Source organism: Panicum virgatum, chromosome 2N, assembly GCF_016808335.1.
Source record: "Panicum virgatum strain AP13 chromosome 2N, P.virgatum_v5, whole genome shotgun sequence".
In the NCBI taxonomy this organism is placed as follows: domain Eukaryota; kingdom Viridiplantae; phylum Streptophyta; class Magnoliopsida; order Poales; family Poaceae; genus Panicum; species Panicum virgatum.
Genome location: NC_053146.1, coordinates 45,897,251 through 45,914,254, shown reverse-complemented (window position 1 = coordinate 45,914,254; position 17,004 = coordinate 45,897,251). Strand labels below are relative to the sequence as shown.

General features: G+C 42.2%; 1 protein-coding gene across 1 annotated transcript; it reads left to right on the top strand.

Moving 5' to 3' along the window:
* Positions 1-4,685: 4,685 nt before the first annotated feature.
* Positions 4,686-16,649, top strand: LOC120662676 (glutamate receptor 2.8-like). The gene is made up of 6 exons (XM_039941772.1): positions 4,686-4,944; positions 12,600-13,942; positions 14,481-14,787; positions 15,267-15,670; positions 16,028-16,409; positions 16,603-16,649. Exons 1-6 carry the CDS (start codon positions 4,686-4,688, stop codon positions 16,647-16,649), a joined length of 2,742 nt encoding a protein of 913 aa, XP_039797706.1.
* The last annotated feature ends 355 nt before the right edge of the window (positions 16,650-17,004 follow it).

The following is a 17,004-nucleotide window of genomic DNA, read 5'->3' as shown; positions in this document are numbered from 1 at the left end:
TTTGCAATCTTGTCTATTATCGGCTGAAAGTCCACACGCCTTAGAGAACGTATGTGCAGCGGCAATCCCAAGTAGGAGCATGGAAACTCACTGACCGGACACGGAAAACTTTCCAAAACTTCTGTCATGTTGATGTCCTGGCATCTGATAGGAAAGGCTGCGCATTTACTAAGATTAACCAGGAGACCAGACGCCTCACTAGAAAATGCATTCCTCGTAGCTCCTTTCACTGAAAAGGAGATTCGGGATGCAATCTTTGATATGGATCATAACAAAGCGCCAGGACCAGACGGTTTCCCAGCTGAATTCTATCAGCAGTTTTGGGATGTCATCAAAGGGGACCTCATGCAAATGTTTCATGACCTGCATAATGGTGATCTTCCCCTTTTCAGTCTAAATTTTGGTGTCATAACGTTATTGCCAAAAACACAAGAAGCCAGTAAAATCCAGCAATACAGGCCGATATGCCTCCTGAATGTGAGTTTTAAAATCTTCACGAAAGTGGCGACAATCCGTGTCAATTCGGTTGCAGATAACATAGTTAGCCCTTCACAGACGGCATTTATGCGTGGCCGAAATATTTTAGAAGGTGTTGTGATCTTGCATGAAACGGTTCACGAATTACATCGCAAGAACCAGAGTGGGGTAATTTTCAAAATAGATTTTGAAAAAGCCTATGATAAAGTGAGGTGGAACTTCCTGATTCAGACGCTTCGGCTGAAAGGCTTTTCAAACAAGTGGATTGATTGGATTAAGTCTTTCATCTCAGGTGGAAGTGTTGCAATAAATGTCAACGATGAGGTGGGTCCATATTTTCAAACAAAGAAAGGACTTAGGCAAGGAGACCCACTCTCACCCATCCTTTTTAATTTAGTAGCCGACATGCTCACACTTTTCATTAAGAGAGCAAAAGCAGAGGGTTTGCTGAGTGGTGTGGTTCCCCATTTGGTAGATGACGGGCTATCAATACTACAATATGCTGATGATACAATTCTCTTTATGGACCATAACCTGGAGCAGGCTCATAACATGAGGACTATTCTTTGTGCTTTTGAGCAGCTATCGGGCCTCAAAATTAATTTCCATAAGAGTGAAATCTTCTGCTTTGGAGAAGCGAAGAATTGCGAAAGTCAGTACATGGAGCTGTTTGGTTGCAATCCAGGATCTTTCCCAATCCGATACTTAGGCATTCCGATTCATTATAGAAAATTGTCTAATAGCGATTGGCTGAAGATCCAAGAACGGTTTGAAAAACGTCTCAGTAGTTGGAAAGGTAAACACCTTTCAGCTGGAGGTCGTTTAACACTCATTAATTCTATTCTTAGCAGCTTGCCTATGTACATGATGTCCTTCTTTGAAATCCCAAAAGGGGTTCGTAAGAAGTTGGACTATTTTCGATCTAGATTTTTTTGGCAAAGTGACGAGCATAAAAAAAAGTATCGGCTAGCAAAGTGGGACATCTTGTGTCAACCCAAGGATCAAGGGGGACTAGGGATTCATAATTTGGAATTAAAAAATATAGCTTTGCTCAGTAAGTGGTTGTACCGCCTGTTAACAACAGATGGTACATGGCAGCAGATCTTACGCAATAAATACCTAGGGTCTAAACCGTTGGTACATGCCCAATGGAAGAGCGGAGATTCACATTTTTGGGCAAGCCTGATGAAGGTAACACGAGATTTTTTAAGATTCGGAACATTCGTGATAAAGGATGGGTCTCAAGTAAGATTCTGGGAAGACACTTGGTTAGAAAATAGTCCTTTACGCGATCAATACCCACAACTTTATAATATAGTCAGGAAGAAACATGATACGGTGGCTGATGTACTAAGTACACAGATCCCGAACCTCTCCTGGCGTAGAGATCTAATTGGCAATAAGTTGGTGATGTGGAATAATCTTGTCTCACGTCTATCAACTATAGTTCTCAGCCAAGAAAGGGATGAATTTAAATGGAACCTAGACCAGACAGGTGTTTTTTCGGTAAAGTCACATTATTTGGGTTTAATCAATCAGAACACTCCTAATCTAAATAAGAGAATATGGAAATTAAAAGCCCCACTCAAGATAAAGATATTCCTCTGGTATCTTAGACGAGGCGTCATTCTTACAAAGGATAATCTAGCAAAACGGAATTGGCAGGGGAACCAACAGTGCTGTTTCTGTCATGAGAATGAAACGATACAACATCTGTTTTTTGACTGCCGATTCGCGAGAATGGTATGGGCTTCGGTCTATGCGGCCTGGGGCATACCAAAACCTCATAATATGCCTAGTATGTGTGGGAGTTGGCTCAATGGAATTTCTAAAGAATATAAGCCACTAGTACTTCTGGGCGCGACAGCCTTGTGTTGGTCTGTTTGGCTATGCAGAAATGCGGTGGTGTTCGATAACAAAAAATCTTCTTTTTTGCAGGTTATCTACTCAACTACGCACTGGCTCCGTACATGGGCTATCCTTCAGAAGTATACTTTGCAGGACAAGCTTGTAGCGGCCTCTCATTTCTTGGCACAGGTGGCCAAGGATTTTTTTGCCCGGGCACATGGGTGGCGGTCTAGTCTTCGGATTGACAGTCATTAGTGTGGAAGAATCTTTATCAAACTCTTTTTAGGCTGTGTGTCGTTTAGGCAGAGGTCGGGAAAATTTCAAGACGATGTATCACCTTGATGTATTGTGCTTGAAATCAATAAAATTTCCCTTTTCAAAAAAAAAAAAAGGAGACCAGACGCCTCTCCAAACATTTGCAAAATATCAGCCACCACTTGCACTTCTTCTTTGACCGGATTTAGAAACACTGCCGCATCATCCGCATACAGACTTGCCCTCAGTTTTGTAACCCGGCCTCCCAATGGTGAGAGGTATCCCTCAGCAGCTGCAATATCAAATAAGCGCTGTAATGGTTCCATTGCCCAGGGGTACTGCAGTTCTAATAAATACTAGACTGGGCCGAGCCCAACAAATTTCCTCCCTCCCACCCAACCAGTTTAAGATACGGCCCATCATCCTTCCCTCTAATTTGACTTGGAAGAGGATGTCGTCGCAAAGCGCGTCCTCTTGAATCTCGCTGTCAAATAATTTGCAAAACTCAATGGAAAAGTTTTGGGCATCCAAAGGGTCCTACAGACGTTGATGACCAGAAATCGTTAGGTCAAATGACAACTACTTCCTCAATTCCAAATTGTAGATCGTTTTCGGAAATCTAGATACATAGATTTTATTATGCACCTAAATAAACACTATATCTAGATGCATGATAAAAATTATGCATCTAGACTGGCTAAAATGACCTACAATTTGAAACGGAGGGAGTAGTAGTCCCACTTACTTCCTTCGTCCAAATCGACGCCCACGGCGAGTTACTAGAATCAATTCGCGCACTGCTCCCTGTTGTTCGCTTGGCTGGAAAATTAGGAGACCACCGAGTCGGGTCCGCTGTTTACTAGTTCATTCAGTTAGAGTTGATGGCATCGGATTCATTGCATCCTTCCGACGAAGTTTCTGATAAGAGACCCTGATTTGTCTTTTTACGAAAGAGAGGGAGATCTTATTCATGCATGTCAGCTAAATGGTGCTGACGTTTTCACATATTCTTCGGTTCCTAATTTCTTATCTTTTGAACCAAGATTCTTGATTATGTGCGGTGCAAGTACATTCACACACCGCCTTAGCTTCCGGGAATAAAAGGAAAATGAGCCGACATACCCTGATAAGATTATACGCCGATGGCATATGTGCCATATGGTGCTATGTCTACGCCTCCCCACTAAGTAGCGTGAGATATTAGATGACAGAAACTTACTCTGAACTGCCTCGCAAGTCGCAGTTTGCAACACACCCTTTTCTTCCTGAGAATAAATTCCATCACTAACCAGTTACTTTGGACTTGACTTGCATATATCTTGCTGCAACTAAGCTGAAGTTTCCGATGTTTGGACTACCAAAGGAACAAAGACCAGAAGTCTACTAAGACTGGATACAGAATTAATCAACATATACAGAACTGGTTACAAGATTCACTGGTAAAAACGTAGAAGTATATGTGGGCGATTTTCTTTTGCATTTTTAGTTTTTGGTTCTTAGCCCACAAATCTGCAATATGGATATATTTTTTTTGTTCTTACCCTACAAGTCTGCAATACGAAAAGCTATTCAGGTTAGATCTTTACCGCTTTATCATGACGCGAGATCATGCACCGGTCACAGCTTCTTCATATGCAGATACTCAGTACATGTGCCATTTCTTCATATGCAAGCACTCAGTACAAGCGCCACATTATGATCCATTTGCATAATCATGTTTTTTTGAGTTTATGATGATGATTAGTCCAGTCCAGCTTGGCCACGTGCAGAGGGAAGAAAATGGGTTTGAATCTGACATGTGGGTAATGGGGATTATATATTTTATTTTTGCTATGTGACTCTTGCTGAGTCATGACTCATGACATGCCAACGTGGATGCCATGTCACAGCAAAACCTTCTATGACATGATAAAGGCAAAGGGCGTTAATTCATTTGACTTCATAATAGAGGGATTAATTTTTTCTACGTGGTTTCCACTGAAGCTATATACAGTTAAAAGATTGAAAAGTGAAATTTTTTATATTAAGAACTATCTAGGTCCTCGACCAGCAGTTCTATAAATGCTGCACAGGAGTAAAAATTCACTAGCCTTGAAGCTACGGTAATGGAGAAAAAACCTCAAGCCATCCTCTTCCTACTACTTGTCTTTAGTTTTGGTGCGGCTCAAAATAGCACCGCACGTAGGGCAGAAGAATTCCATGTAGGGGTGATCCTTGACTTGGGTTCATTGGTGGGGAAAATATCACAAACCAGTATTTCACTGGCTGTGGAAGACTTCTATTCAGTCCACCAAAGCTACAGGACGAAGTTAGCCATTCACATCAGGGATTCCATGGGCAATGAAGTCCAAGCTGCTTCAGCAGGTACGTTGGTCAAACAAAATCACTGAAGTAGATAAATTTCTGTCATGGTTCGAAATAATTCAGTCATATAAATTTATATAATCCTCTAGAAATGTTCTAAAATTTTTTTACATCAGAAGTCAAACATATCACAATCAAGACAAATGGCTTCTGAGTGCCAATGGCATATAAAGGTATAGGAGGGGACAGTGACATGCGTCAAATAGCAGTCACTCAGACAAAATAGCATATCAGGCATGAGGTTGGGTATCACTGAACAGCAAATTAGAAACCTAGCTTAACATGAACAGAAAGCTAAAACTAAATTAAAGTTGCCTTAACCTTTGAGGGGGCTGCGATGTTCTAGATGGGCTAAATTAGGCTTCGAAAAGACCTTTGAGGGGGCTGCGATGTTCTAGATGGGCTAAATTAGGCTTCGAAAAGATTGAGGATTCACATATAAAAACCTACCTAAGTTTTCTATAATTGCACTATGACTTTTCTATATGTTTCTATATCTAGCTCTCTACTGCTATAAAGATAACCTACTCGTATTTGCAACCTAAGTTTTAATGATCTTATAAATTACACATGACATTCGAAGGTACATATGGTAAATGCATCATGTAGAAGTTATAGAATGCAAATTTGGCGTAATGTAATTAAGGGTCTTTGACCTTATTGTTCTCCATTGTTTCACTCATGGGCGCACTTCACAAAACTCCAATGTGGGCCACTCTACTCATGTACAAGACATTGTTAGGTACTTCACAAACACGAGTAGAGAGTCTCAGAAGACTTGATGCCACAAGAGCACCAAGACACACTGCGAGCACTTACTTGATTTAATCCTAGGCTAATCACCAAACAAGATGCATACTTAGGCTAATCATCGGATCCTCATCATTGATGGACGCATGTGGCTGCTCGATGTCGGCAAGCGACAAAGCAGCCGCTGTAGGGGTTCCTGCAGCTGCAACAATTAAAGGATGAAGGGCCTGTTAGATAATTACTCATGCTCCTGCTTGTCTTTGTTCTATGCTGGTAGGAGCTCTAGCTCCTCCTTAGTTAAGGCTGCCACTTGAATTTTGGGCGGCAAGAACTGTTGTGTACAGTAGCGGCTGCCTGTAGCAACATGGTAGCAGTAGTTAGCTGTAGCAAGTAGAGGTAGAGGCTGCGTTGTACTATAGAGCTATACCATGTAAATTCTCACCTTTGTCTATGTGTCTATAAAGAGGAGAGCAACTGCAGCTCACAGGATTAAGCAGCAACACTTGCCGTGTTTCTCTCTCTGCTTCTCTTCATCTCACTTCTTCTTCCACCTCCGGAGAGCTTGTGTGTGTGTGTGTGTGTGTGTGTGTGTGTGTGTGTGTGTGTGTGTGTGTGTGTGAGCTGAGGATCCTGCACAAGAGGTGCAGCCTTGAGGGAGTGCCAACAGGGCCGGCACGACCGGCTAGGAGGAAGTTTAGACCAGAGTGAGGCGAGGGCTGCAAGCTGAAGGGGAAGGACACCTCGTCGAAAACAACATGCCGAGAGATGATGATGCGGCGAGTCATCAAGTCAAGACAACAATACCCCTTGTGAGAGGAGGGGTAGCCGAGGAAGACACCAATTGTGGAGCATGGAGCGAGCTTGTGTTTTGTCTTGGCGGTGAGGTTCGGATACCAAAGAGAACCGGAAGCACATAAATGATTGTAATCGGGGGTTCGTTATAGAGGAGCTCGTAGGTAATGGTATGGCGGACGGGCGACGGCCACCGGTTGAGAAGGTAGGTGGTTGTAGCAAGGGATTCGACCCAGTAAGAAGGTGGCATGTGGGCATGGATCAAGTGTGTACGACTGATATTGTTCAAAGTGCGTAGAAGATGTTTGGCTTCACCATTTTGAGGAGACGTTTAAGGGCACGACAACCGCAAGTAGATCCTTCGGTAGGACAAAAATGATTTGTGGTTGTGGCTTACAAACTCCACTTGGATGTTTGTAACTGGGAGGCCAGATTGTGTTTGAGTGAAGGAACTAAAGTTGGCAATGTGTGTGTGAACTTCTGACTTATGTGTGAGAGGGAAGGTCCAACAAAAATGAGAGAAATCATCCAACATGACTAGGTAATAGAGAAAACCATAAATGCTAGGAACCGATGAGGTCCAAAAATCACAATGAACGATATCAAAGGGAACCAAACTGTAAGAAGTAGATGTCTCAAAAGGAAGCCGCACATGCTTTCTTAACTGGCAAGAATTGTTTCTAAGCATGTCTAGGATGGCGGGGCCTGGGTGACTGAGACAGTGATGCCATAATTGGAGGATACGATGAGGCGGACATGTGGAGTGGTGGTGGTGGCGGGCGGGCAGGTGTGTGTGTTTGGTGGGGGGGGGGGATGTCACACCCGATTTATGAGGGAAACCGAAATGCATCACATATGTATGTTAGGATCAAGTTCCATACACACGATAGATAAATAAAGTGAAATACCATTACAATGTCATACGAAAGAGAGTATATAAGAACATTATTACATGACTGACAGTCTTAATCTTAAGAAGATAAATAGCGTCTCAAAGTAAACAGCGGAATCATCTTCTTCACAGGCAATTGACTAGGAGACACACGCTTAGAAATCTTTAAAGTCTTCAAGATACTCCGGGAAATTGTTATCTTGGTCTGAACATCGTTTATGCAAGGGTGAGTACACTTATGGTTAGTACTCAACAAGTGGTAGGGAAACAACTATATTACATGCAAGGCTAAGTCAAGAGTAAGGCTGACATGGTTTGACTGCGATGAGCAATTTTAATTGGGCAAGTTTTATTAGCAAGCTTAATTAAGTGTAAGTTTATACCATTAACCCAAGTAAGAGTAGAGTAACAACAGCATCATCATAAATAACCCATCGATTTAGATCATCTTCAAGTTTAATTATCATATGAGGGTCCAAGCCGCTCATAACCGTGAGCACGGCTGATATATTAGTTTTACACTCTGCAGAGGTTGTACACTTTACCCACAATTCGTGTTCCCCTATGTCACCCGGGTTTGCAAAGCCCTTAAACACTTCCTTTGGTGAGTGACGAGAGGTTCACTACGAGGCCTTTACAAAAATTCCCTAATTCTTGACAACCCTCTAAGATTTCAAGTCAAAGTGGTCATAACCCTCCCTAATGGTCAGCTCCTTAGCAAAGACCGCTACCCCAAGATGACCGAGCTATACCCCGTCGATGCAACCCCTCTTGCCCTTTCGATAAGATCATCATAAACTAGAGTTTCTAATTAATTAGCCAAGACCAGAGCCATGTAGTATTGTGGTTGCACTGTTTTCTTGGTTGGTTCTCCATGTTCCAATTAAAGCATATGATCTTGCTTAACAACATTAACCAAAGAACATGAAGTAACATATGTAGCATTTGTCTCAAGTATTTCTAACCATGATCCAAGTATAAGCATATCCTTAATTGGGTTCCCAACATATTATAGACTCATGCACGTAATAAAGTAAATATGAATAACTTGTGAATTATTTGGGACAAAGTATGATTAAGGGTCACTTGCCTTCCTCAAACTGCTGCTGCTGCTGCGCGTCTTCAAATCCTTGCTCGGGCTGCTGCTCGAACTATGTATCATCTATCACACATGTACATAGAAGCATCAATATAAACAATACAAAATGAAGAACTGTTGTATGCGTTGCAAGGATCGCGTGAGCGCAAGAATCGCTTAAAACGGACTTAAAACGAGAAAGTTATGGCCAAAACAAGTTCTAGGGGCTTATTTGCGAAGAAATTAAAAGAACAGGGGCTCTGGTAAAGAAATTGAGGGCCTAAACATAAATAAATCTAATTCATAGGGGCTAGCACGCAAAGGGACAGCCCCTGGACGGTGGGTTTAATTTTATTAAAGAGCAGGGGTTTAAACAGAAAGGGCTATTTTGCAATTATTTTTGAACTATGACGGACCGCGGGTTGATTTCAAGAAAACCAAGGGTTCTTTCGCAAAAGTGCCCTAGTTGACCGGTATCCTGTTTATTTGACTTGGTTTAGATCGGATCTGGGCCGCCGGATCAGGATCGGACGGCTAGGGTTTGGTTGGGATTTCGGGTGGCGGCGCTAAGCGACGGCGGCGGCGGCGCACGGCGGCGGGCTCGCCAGCGTAGGCCAAAAGTGGCCGCCCGGGCCCCAACTCGGCTCGATTTTCGCTCGGGAGCATGCGCGCGACACTGCGAACCCAATTAGGGCATCGGTACGGCTGTTTGGAGGGCGGAGCGGGTCCAGCGGCGGCGAGCGGCGGAGCGAGCTCGCTCCGGCGAGGAATCCGCGTGTGAACGGAGGGGGAAAAAGAGGGAAAAAGGGGCCGGCGTGATTCTCACCGCGGTGCGGAGCTCCGGGGCGGCGATGTCGTCGAGGAGCGGTGGCAGCTCTGAGCTCGACAAGGACGATGGCGCGGCTCGGGTTTGAAGGCGGCGGCGGCGTCTGCAACTTGAGGTTAGGGTCAAGGGGGTCGCGGGCACCTTTTGTAGAGGTCAAGGGACCTCGGCGTGCGGGTCGGGGCTCGAGAGGCGCGCCAGGTCGAGCTCGGGCTCGAACCTGAGTCCGGCGCGGCGGAGAAGACGGGGCTGATGGGCGGGACCCGCTGTCAGCGAGAGAGAGGAGAGTGGGGGCGGAGCGGGCTGCGGTGCGGGAGCTGGTCCACGAGCGCAAGTTGGGCTGGAGAAAAAGGAGGTCGGGCCGGGTGGAAAAAAGAAAGAAAAGGAAGAGAGGGAGTGGGCTGGGACAAAAGCGAGAAAGGAAATGGAGAGGGTTTTGCACTTTTCTGAAAAAGGCAACAAACAAATTCAATTTGAATTCAAATTCATAGAACTCAAATTCAAATTGAACTACAGACAGTAAAATGATGCAAGGCAGCATGAATTCCCTTATATTTCTTTTTATGGCTAAATAAATTATTAATTCGCGATAAATGCTCTGAGAACAAGATAAATTGAAATGAACCTTATCGAACCTATAATTAGTTCAATTAAATTTATTTGGGTTGCTAAAATGAAAATTAGGGTGTTACAGGAGATGTATAGGGAACCATCGCTATTGCAACAATGAAGCACATGTCTCATTTGGATATCCTTACAGAGATACCAAGAGTGTCAAATTCGATGGAACAATTGTTGTCTCATGTAAATTGATGAACGGATATCAAATTACGGACTAGAGATGGGACAACTAGAACATTTTATAGGGTAAAAATCTGAAGCAGTGGGTAGAATAGATGTGCCACGATAGAAATGGAATGGTATTGCCATTTCCGTCGGTGGTGACAGAATGGGAGGGTGGAAGGCATGAAATGAGTATACCATCCATGGACGACATGTGAGTGGGTGCACTGGAGTCCATCACCCACCCGCTTTTCTGGAGCGTCGGCCATCTGGTTCAGTGCCACGATCAGCCTAGCCTGATCCCATCCTTGGGCTAGTGGCGAAACCGGGACTGGACCAAAGGCCGTATGGGCCTATGGAGATGCCCCGAGGAGGCTAGGGTGCGCCAGCCTGCGTTCGGATGGTGGCCTCCCCCACTCTAGTAGTGGGTTGTGGCCCCATACTACGTGGCACATGGATTGAAGCAAATCCACGTGCCTACATGACGGAAGGGGAAAAAGGAGGCCTGCTAGGTGGGGGAGAGAGGGGCAGCTTGCGGTTTGGATCCACTACCCTGGGCGCCCCGACCCCCCTGCCCTTTCCCCTTATGCTTGCCCGCTCCTGCCATCGCCGCCACCCTGGCGCTTGGAGTCGGAGGGGAGGGGGCGGTGGTAGCTAGAGTAGCCACCTTATCCATTTGGCGGCGCTCTGCCACAGCCGTGGGGCTTGCTGGTGTTCGTCTTTGGTGGACAGAGCTAGTTCCCTGAATGAGCATGGTGCTGAACATCTTGTGCGGATGCTAGATCTCCCCGTCGGCTGGTGCATGGACGCGCCGTGATGATCTCACGACGTAGTTGCTGTGGAAAAGAAGCATGGAAAGGAAAGGAGGAAGCAGCGGAAGGGAGGATCAGGAACCTGATCGTCTGGTACCATGTAGAGAGTAAACACCACACACCAAATGAGGTGGGGTGACATTTCTATTATATAGTCAATGGAAAGGAATAATCCTATGCATGAAAAGCACAATTACTACTATATCAAAAACTTAGCAAGCCTAACCATGATCGCCTAAAGAAACTTGGTTACAAAACATATTAGAAAACTAGCTCGTGGAGAAAATTTTCCCTAGATCCCTTCATATCGGCACAAGAATTATCTCAACTGGACACTGGTAGTACTAGTGGGTGGCTGCCAGAGGCTCCTGCTGGGCCCTCAGGGCCTACCTGGAAGGGTTAGATTTTGTGTTATTGGTTAGACTTCATCAGCAATATACTCCATTTGTCTTGATCATATGTTTTCCTATGTCAAACATTCTAAATTACCAAGTTTATAGAGAAGAGTATTAACTTCAACAATATCAAATAAGGAATACATTTCATATTGATCCAACTATGGTCTTTGATATCAGAAATATCATTATTCCTTCAATAAACTTGATCAGACTTGAAATAGTTTGAATTTCATTTTGGAAAAACTAGTCCCTTATATTTTAGGGGGGGCACCAATTAATCAAATACGACCACCAGTGTGGCCGTGGCTCATTGTAGATACCCATGGTATCTGCATTGCTTGATGGTGCCTCACATATACTGCTAGCCATCGCTACCCCTTCTCCATGAAAATGTACAATTGCTTCTTTTCAAGGGCGAGGCAAATTCCACGCAAAACCGAGGGGTAGGGGGTCGGTATTGCGGGCGACAGGCTGTAGGTGCGGTGAATACCGATTGGCATTGTGATGCATTTCCACCCGCCAATGCCGAGGACATCCAAACTGGCTGTTAGTTTCATTAGATGAAAACCTAGAATACTATTGAAACACATTATTAGCCAAAATGACTATGTTGACACTAATCACTAAAATCATTTATAACCCTTAATAGGCCGGGTGAGCTTTCATTTTTATTTTGGCAAAATAGCCAATTTAATCCCTCAACTTTTGGCTCAGCCTCAAATACATCCCTCAACTATGAAATTGGCCAACCTAGTCCTCAAACTTTCTATTTGGGCTCAATTTCATCCCTAGTCCTACTCCTAGTCAACAATTGGTGACCTAAAATGAGTCGATAGATATAAATAAACTCTTTAACCTCATATTTTTCCTCACGTTCGATGTTTCATAAAAAATGGTTCAATAATCAATTAGAGTGCACAAATAAGCAAAAGTGTAAACCTTTTATCCATAGACATAAGATCAATAATAACTTATTTTTGCTATATCAATGAATTATGGGTTCATATAGCACTTAAATTGATACATAACATACCGCAAGAACTTGACATGTGCTTTGGGATGGCTTAGCATGCCACGTAGATGTGCCAGATCACACCAGAGTTGAAATTGAGCTCAAATGAAAATTTGAGGATTAAATTAGCCTTTTCGATAGTTTCTTTTTGGTAGTTGAAGGATGAATTTGAGCCTGTGAAGAAAGTTGAGGGATGAAATTGCCTGCTTTTCCTTTTATTTTTCAATCTTGAAGCACTGGGAATACAAATATGTGGAGAATTGTTTTTCACAAATATTATTTGACCAAACTTTCTCTCCTCATTCAATTCTCAAGCTATTGACTTGCTGGAGAACTACAAAGTGCAAGCCATCATTGGCCCCCAGAAATCATCCGAAGCTGCATTCATATCTAAACTTGGGAGTATAAAACAAGTACCTATCGTATCCTTCACGGCAACAAGCCCTGCTCTCACTTATGACAGTATCCCATATTTCGTCCGTGCAACATTGAACGACTCAGTTCAAGTGAACGGTATTGTCTCTCTTATCAAAGCCTATGGATGGAGAGAGGTGGTGTTGGTATATGATGAAACTGAATATGGGAGAGGCATTCTACCACACCTCGTTAATGCCCTTCAACAGATTGATGCTCATGTTCCATATCGCAGTGCCATCCCTTTGTCAGCAACAAGTGAAAACATAATGCAAGAACTCTACAAGTTAATGGCAATGCAAACAAGGGTATTCATTGTTCATATGTCACCGATCAGGGCCTCTCTTGTCTTTACAAAGGCTAAGGAGGTAGGGATGATGGACAAAGGATTTGTGTGGATCGTTACAGATGGAGTAGCAAACATCGTCGACTCACTCAATCCGTCTGTCATTGAGGCAATGAATGGTGTAATAGGAATAAGATTTCATGTTCCCAGATCACAAGAACTTGATTCTAGCTTCTTAATAAGATGGAATAGAATGTTCCGGCAATTTAACCCTAATGAATTGCCACTATACAGGCCAAGCATCTTTGGGCTATGGGCCTATGATACAGTTTGGGCATTATCACTGGCCGCAGAAAAGGTTGGAGTATCCGGAAATAAAAATAAGAGACTGCAGTCCAGTAAAAATAGCACGAGCTTGGACTTGTTGGCAGTCTCTACAAATGGTCCAGAGCTCCTAAAAGAAATTGTACAAAACAAATTCAGAGGCTTAAGTGGAAACTTTGACCTCACTGACAGACAACTACCAATTTCTGCATTACAAATAATAAATGTGGTTGGTAGAAGCTGGAAACATATTGGGTTTTGGACTTTGAAAAATGGACTTTCTCAACAGTTAAATCAAAATGGTTTGAAAATAACAGGGTCAGCCTCAATGCTTGAGCTAAATCCAGTAATTTGGCCTGGAGAATCAACAAAAATACCAAGGGGATGGGAAATTCCAGCAAGAGGTGACAAGCTTAGGGTTGGTGTGCCCACAAGTGCATATCCAGAGTTTGTACTGACATCAAAGGACCCTGTCACGAATGCAACAAGAGCGGTTGGCCTTTCAATAGACATATTTGAGGAGGTAGTAAAGAGACTACCTTTTGCAGTTCACTACGAGTACCAAGCATTCGATACAATTGATGCAACAAGTTCAACAAGTTATAATGATTTTGTTCACCAAGTTTATCTTCAGGTAAATAAAATTTGGAAAGAATACCATTCAGTTTCTAGATCTGCCTAGTAAACAAAAAGTTACACATGCTTTACTGTACAAACATATTCTGGTGGTTGAGACAGCATACAATCTGTGTTTTGTTCTTTTCCAAAGTCCTACCTAGTGTAAATAATTTTATGCCTTCAAACAACAATCATGCCTTGCTGCTGGTTTATCACTAGTGTAGAACTTGCTCGTACAATCAGTTAAAAAACAAAACATTTGGTTTTTGTCTAACTACCATGTTAAATTTAGAACAAAATTGGTTCAAACACGAACTGAATTTACCAATGGTTCTATCAACCAACCAACTGTGATAATCGCATGACATGTTTAAACCTAAGAACTGTTAATATAGATTTGATCCAAATTTGCAGCTTTACTTTGAAAATTCATAATTATTTCATATCAAATAAGATGGAGACAAATTTATATGAAAATTATAGCTCTCAGTGAGATCTATAACTTAATACTTCCTTTGCTCTAACTTTATTAAATCTAACTAATGATATTGCAGAGATATGATATAGCAATTGGAGACATAACAATCATATACAACAGAACACCGTATGTCGACTTCACAATTCCATACACAGAATCAGGCGTGGGAATGATTGTCCCAGTCAAGGAAACAGTGAAGAAAAACATGTGGATTTTCACAAAACCACTAAGCAAAGGAATGTGGTTTGGAAGCATCATGTTCACTATGTACACAACAATTGTTGTCTGGATGTTAGAGCATCTAAACGGCAACACACATCTAGATGGTCCCTTTTCACTTAGACAACTGGAGATTTTGATGTCTTTCTTCATATTTGAAGAGAGTTGAGTAAAACGCTTAAACAGTTTAATTCTTTCTTGTTGATCTATCTATGCAAATTTTTGAACAACCATGGCAGTCATTGCAAATAATAAGCTCAATGTACAATTTTCCTAGATAATGCATACACTGAAGTACTGAACCTGCTTAAAAAATAGAAACATTGAAATGTTCCTACAAGAAAGATTGTGACACTGAAGCTCCATTGTATTAGAAAGCAGAATGCACTCTTACTCATCTTGATTTCATCAGGAAAAAAGTAGTTTAACTTTTTAATGCAAGACAAGTCTTTGGAATGCCAAATTAGAAATTATCAAAATGTAGAAGGAAATAGACTTAATTAACTAAGACTGGATGTGTAGTGTAAAGAAATAGAGCAAATGCTTAGTTGGAAATCCCATACTAGCATGCTTGTTTGTCCCTCAGCTTTGCAAATTAACTTGGTGTATTATAAAAATAACCTCTTTATTGTTTTTTCTGCAGAGGAAAAGCTGAAATGCATTCTGTCTCGATTAGTTCTACTTGTATGGATGTTTGTTTTTCTGGTACTAGCATCAAGTTATACAGCAAGCCTTGCATCAATGCTTACTGTACAGCAGCTTTCGCCAATGTTTACTGACATTCGTGAACTCCAGAAGCAAGGAGGATATGTAGGATTCCACCGAGGTTCCTATATAGAAGGTCTACTGGTGGATATTGGTTTTGACAGATCAAAAATGAGACCGTATGCTCCTGACGAGTTTCACATTGCTCTTTCTAATGGAGGTGAACATGGTGGTGTCGCTGCACTTGTTCTGGATGTTCCATACATCAAATTATTTCTTGCCAAGTACTGCAAAGGCTACACAATGGTTGGGCCTATTTACAAGAGTGCAGGGTTTGCATTTGTAAGTTCAACTACACTTGCTAGCCAAGTATTTCGAGATCTCTATTTTTCACCTAAAAATGACTAATAAGCTACTGTGGAAAATGTACCATTAAAACATTATCTTCATGTGCTGCATTGGATCCACATTCCAACGTATTATCATTTCAACTGAAAAGGTTAGATAAATTGAAGCTCAACATTTTCTTAGAACAAATCCCGGGGGGAGCCTCCTCCAATGGTCGAGTTTTCTTTTCGTCAGATAAATCAGGATGTGGAAAGTTATTTTTTATGGCTTGTATTGAATCAGATACAATGTGGTATTCTTTTTTTAGTTTAGTATGCTCAACCTAATATAAACATTCTTTTTACTGATTAGGCACTTCCCAAGCGATCTCCACTACTTGCGGAAATATCAAGGGCGATAATAAACATAACAGGAGGAGATACTATCATTCAACTCGAAAAGAAATGGATTGATCAAAACAGTTGTCAAAATGAGGAAAAAATAGATGACTCAGGCAGTGCTATCACTTTAGACAGTTTTCGGGGATTATTCCTACTAACTGGATTTGTGACAACCTGTTCCATTCCTGTGGCATTGCTGATGAATCACTATAAAAAAGATCAACAAAAGGCACTGACCAAACAAGATGAGCCAAATAAACAAAGTTATGTGCAAAAAGGAGAAAATGGGCATATTCAAGATGGCGATCAAGGTAATGAAGAAAATGGAGACGGCGACGATATAGATAATCAAGGTAGAATGTTGGTGCCTCATAGTACAAACAGAAATTGTGACCTGCCAGGAGATTGCACACAGAATAACATGATGACAGCAACAACTCATTTTGGTTCAGAAGTCATTCACAGGGAGGGCGAAGCTAGTATGTCACAAAGTTGCTCTTAGTTTCTGAACTAAATGAGACAAGCAGAGTTGACGTTACATTGTAGGTTCCAGGGGAGGGGACCGCCTAGTTGATGTTGATTCGAATAAGTAAATTTTCAGATAATTCTATGTTAGACATGAGTTACATCAAGGCCACTCAATTCCCATACATTTTTTTTCCTTTGAGAGTTTTGAGTGCCTCCTACTTTTCACATGAATAATTGATCATTACGAACCCCCTCCTTTTTACATCAGAGAAGAATTATAGCAACAAGTGCACCACTACACCAGCACACGGAACTTCCTGTTACTACATTTTTATCATTTTTTCTCTCTTTAAATTTGAAATCCTTTCCCCACTTTTGTACTGGCATTCTAAAGATCACCAACATGGCACAAACCGTAGCACTGCATCTTGGCTGCATAAATCTCATGATGAACAGAGAACCACAGTGCTGGAATCTACT

Coding starts and splice junctions, on each gene's coding strand:
- LOC120662676 (XM_039941772.1), top strand. CDS start 4,686: ATGGAGAAAAAACCTCAAGCCATCCTCTTCCTACTACTTGTCTTTAGT. Junction 13,943..14,480: donor TTCACCAAGTTTATCTTCAG/GTAAATAAAATT, acceptor ATGATATTGCAG/AGATATGATATAGCAATTGG. Junction 14,788..15,266: donor TTTCTTCATATTTGAAGAGA/GTTGAGTAAAAC, acceptor TTTTTTCTGCAG/AGGAAAAGCTGAAATGCATT.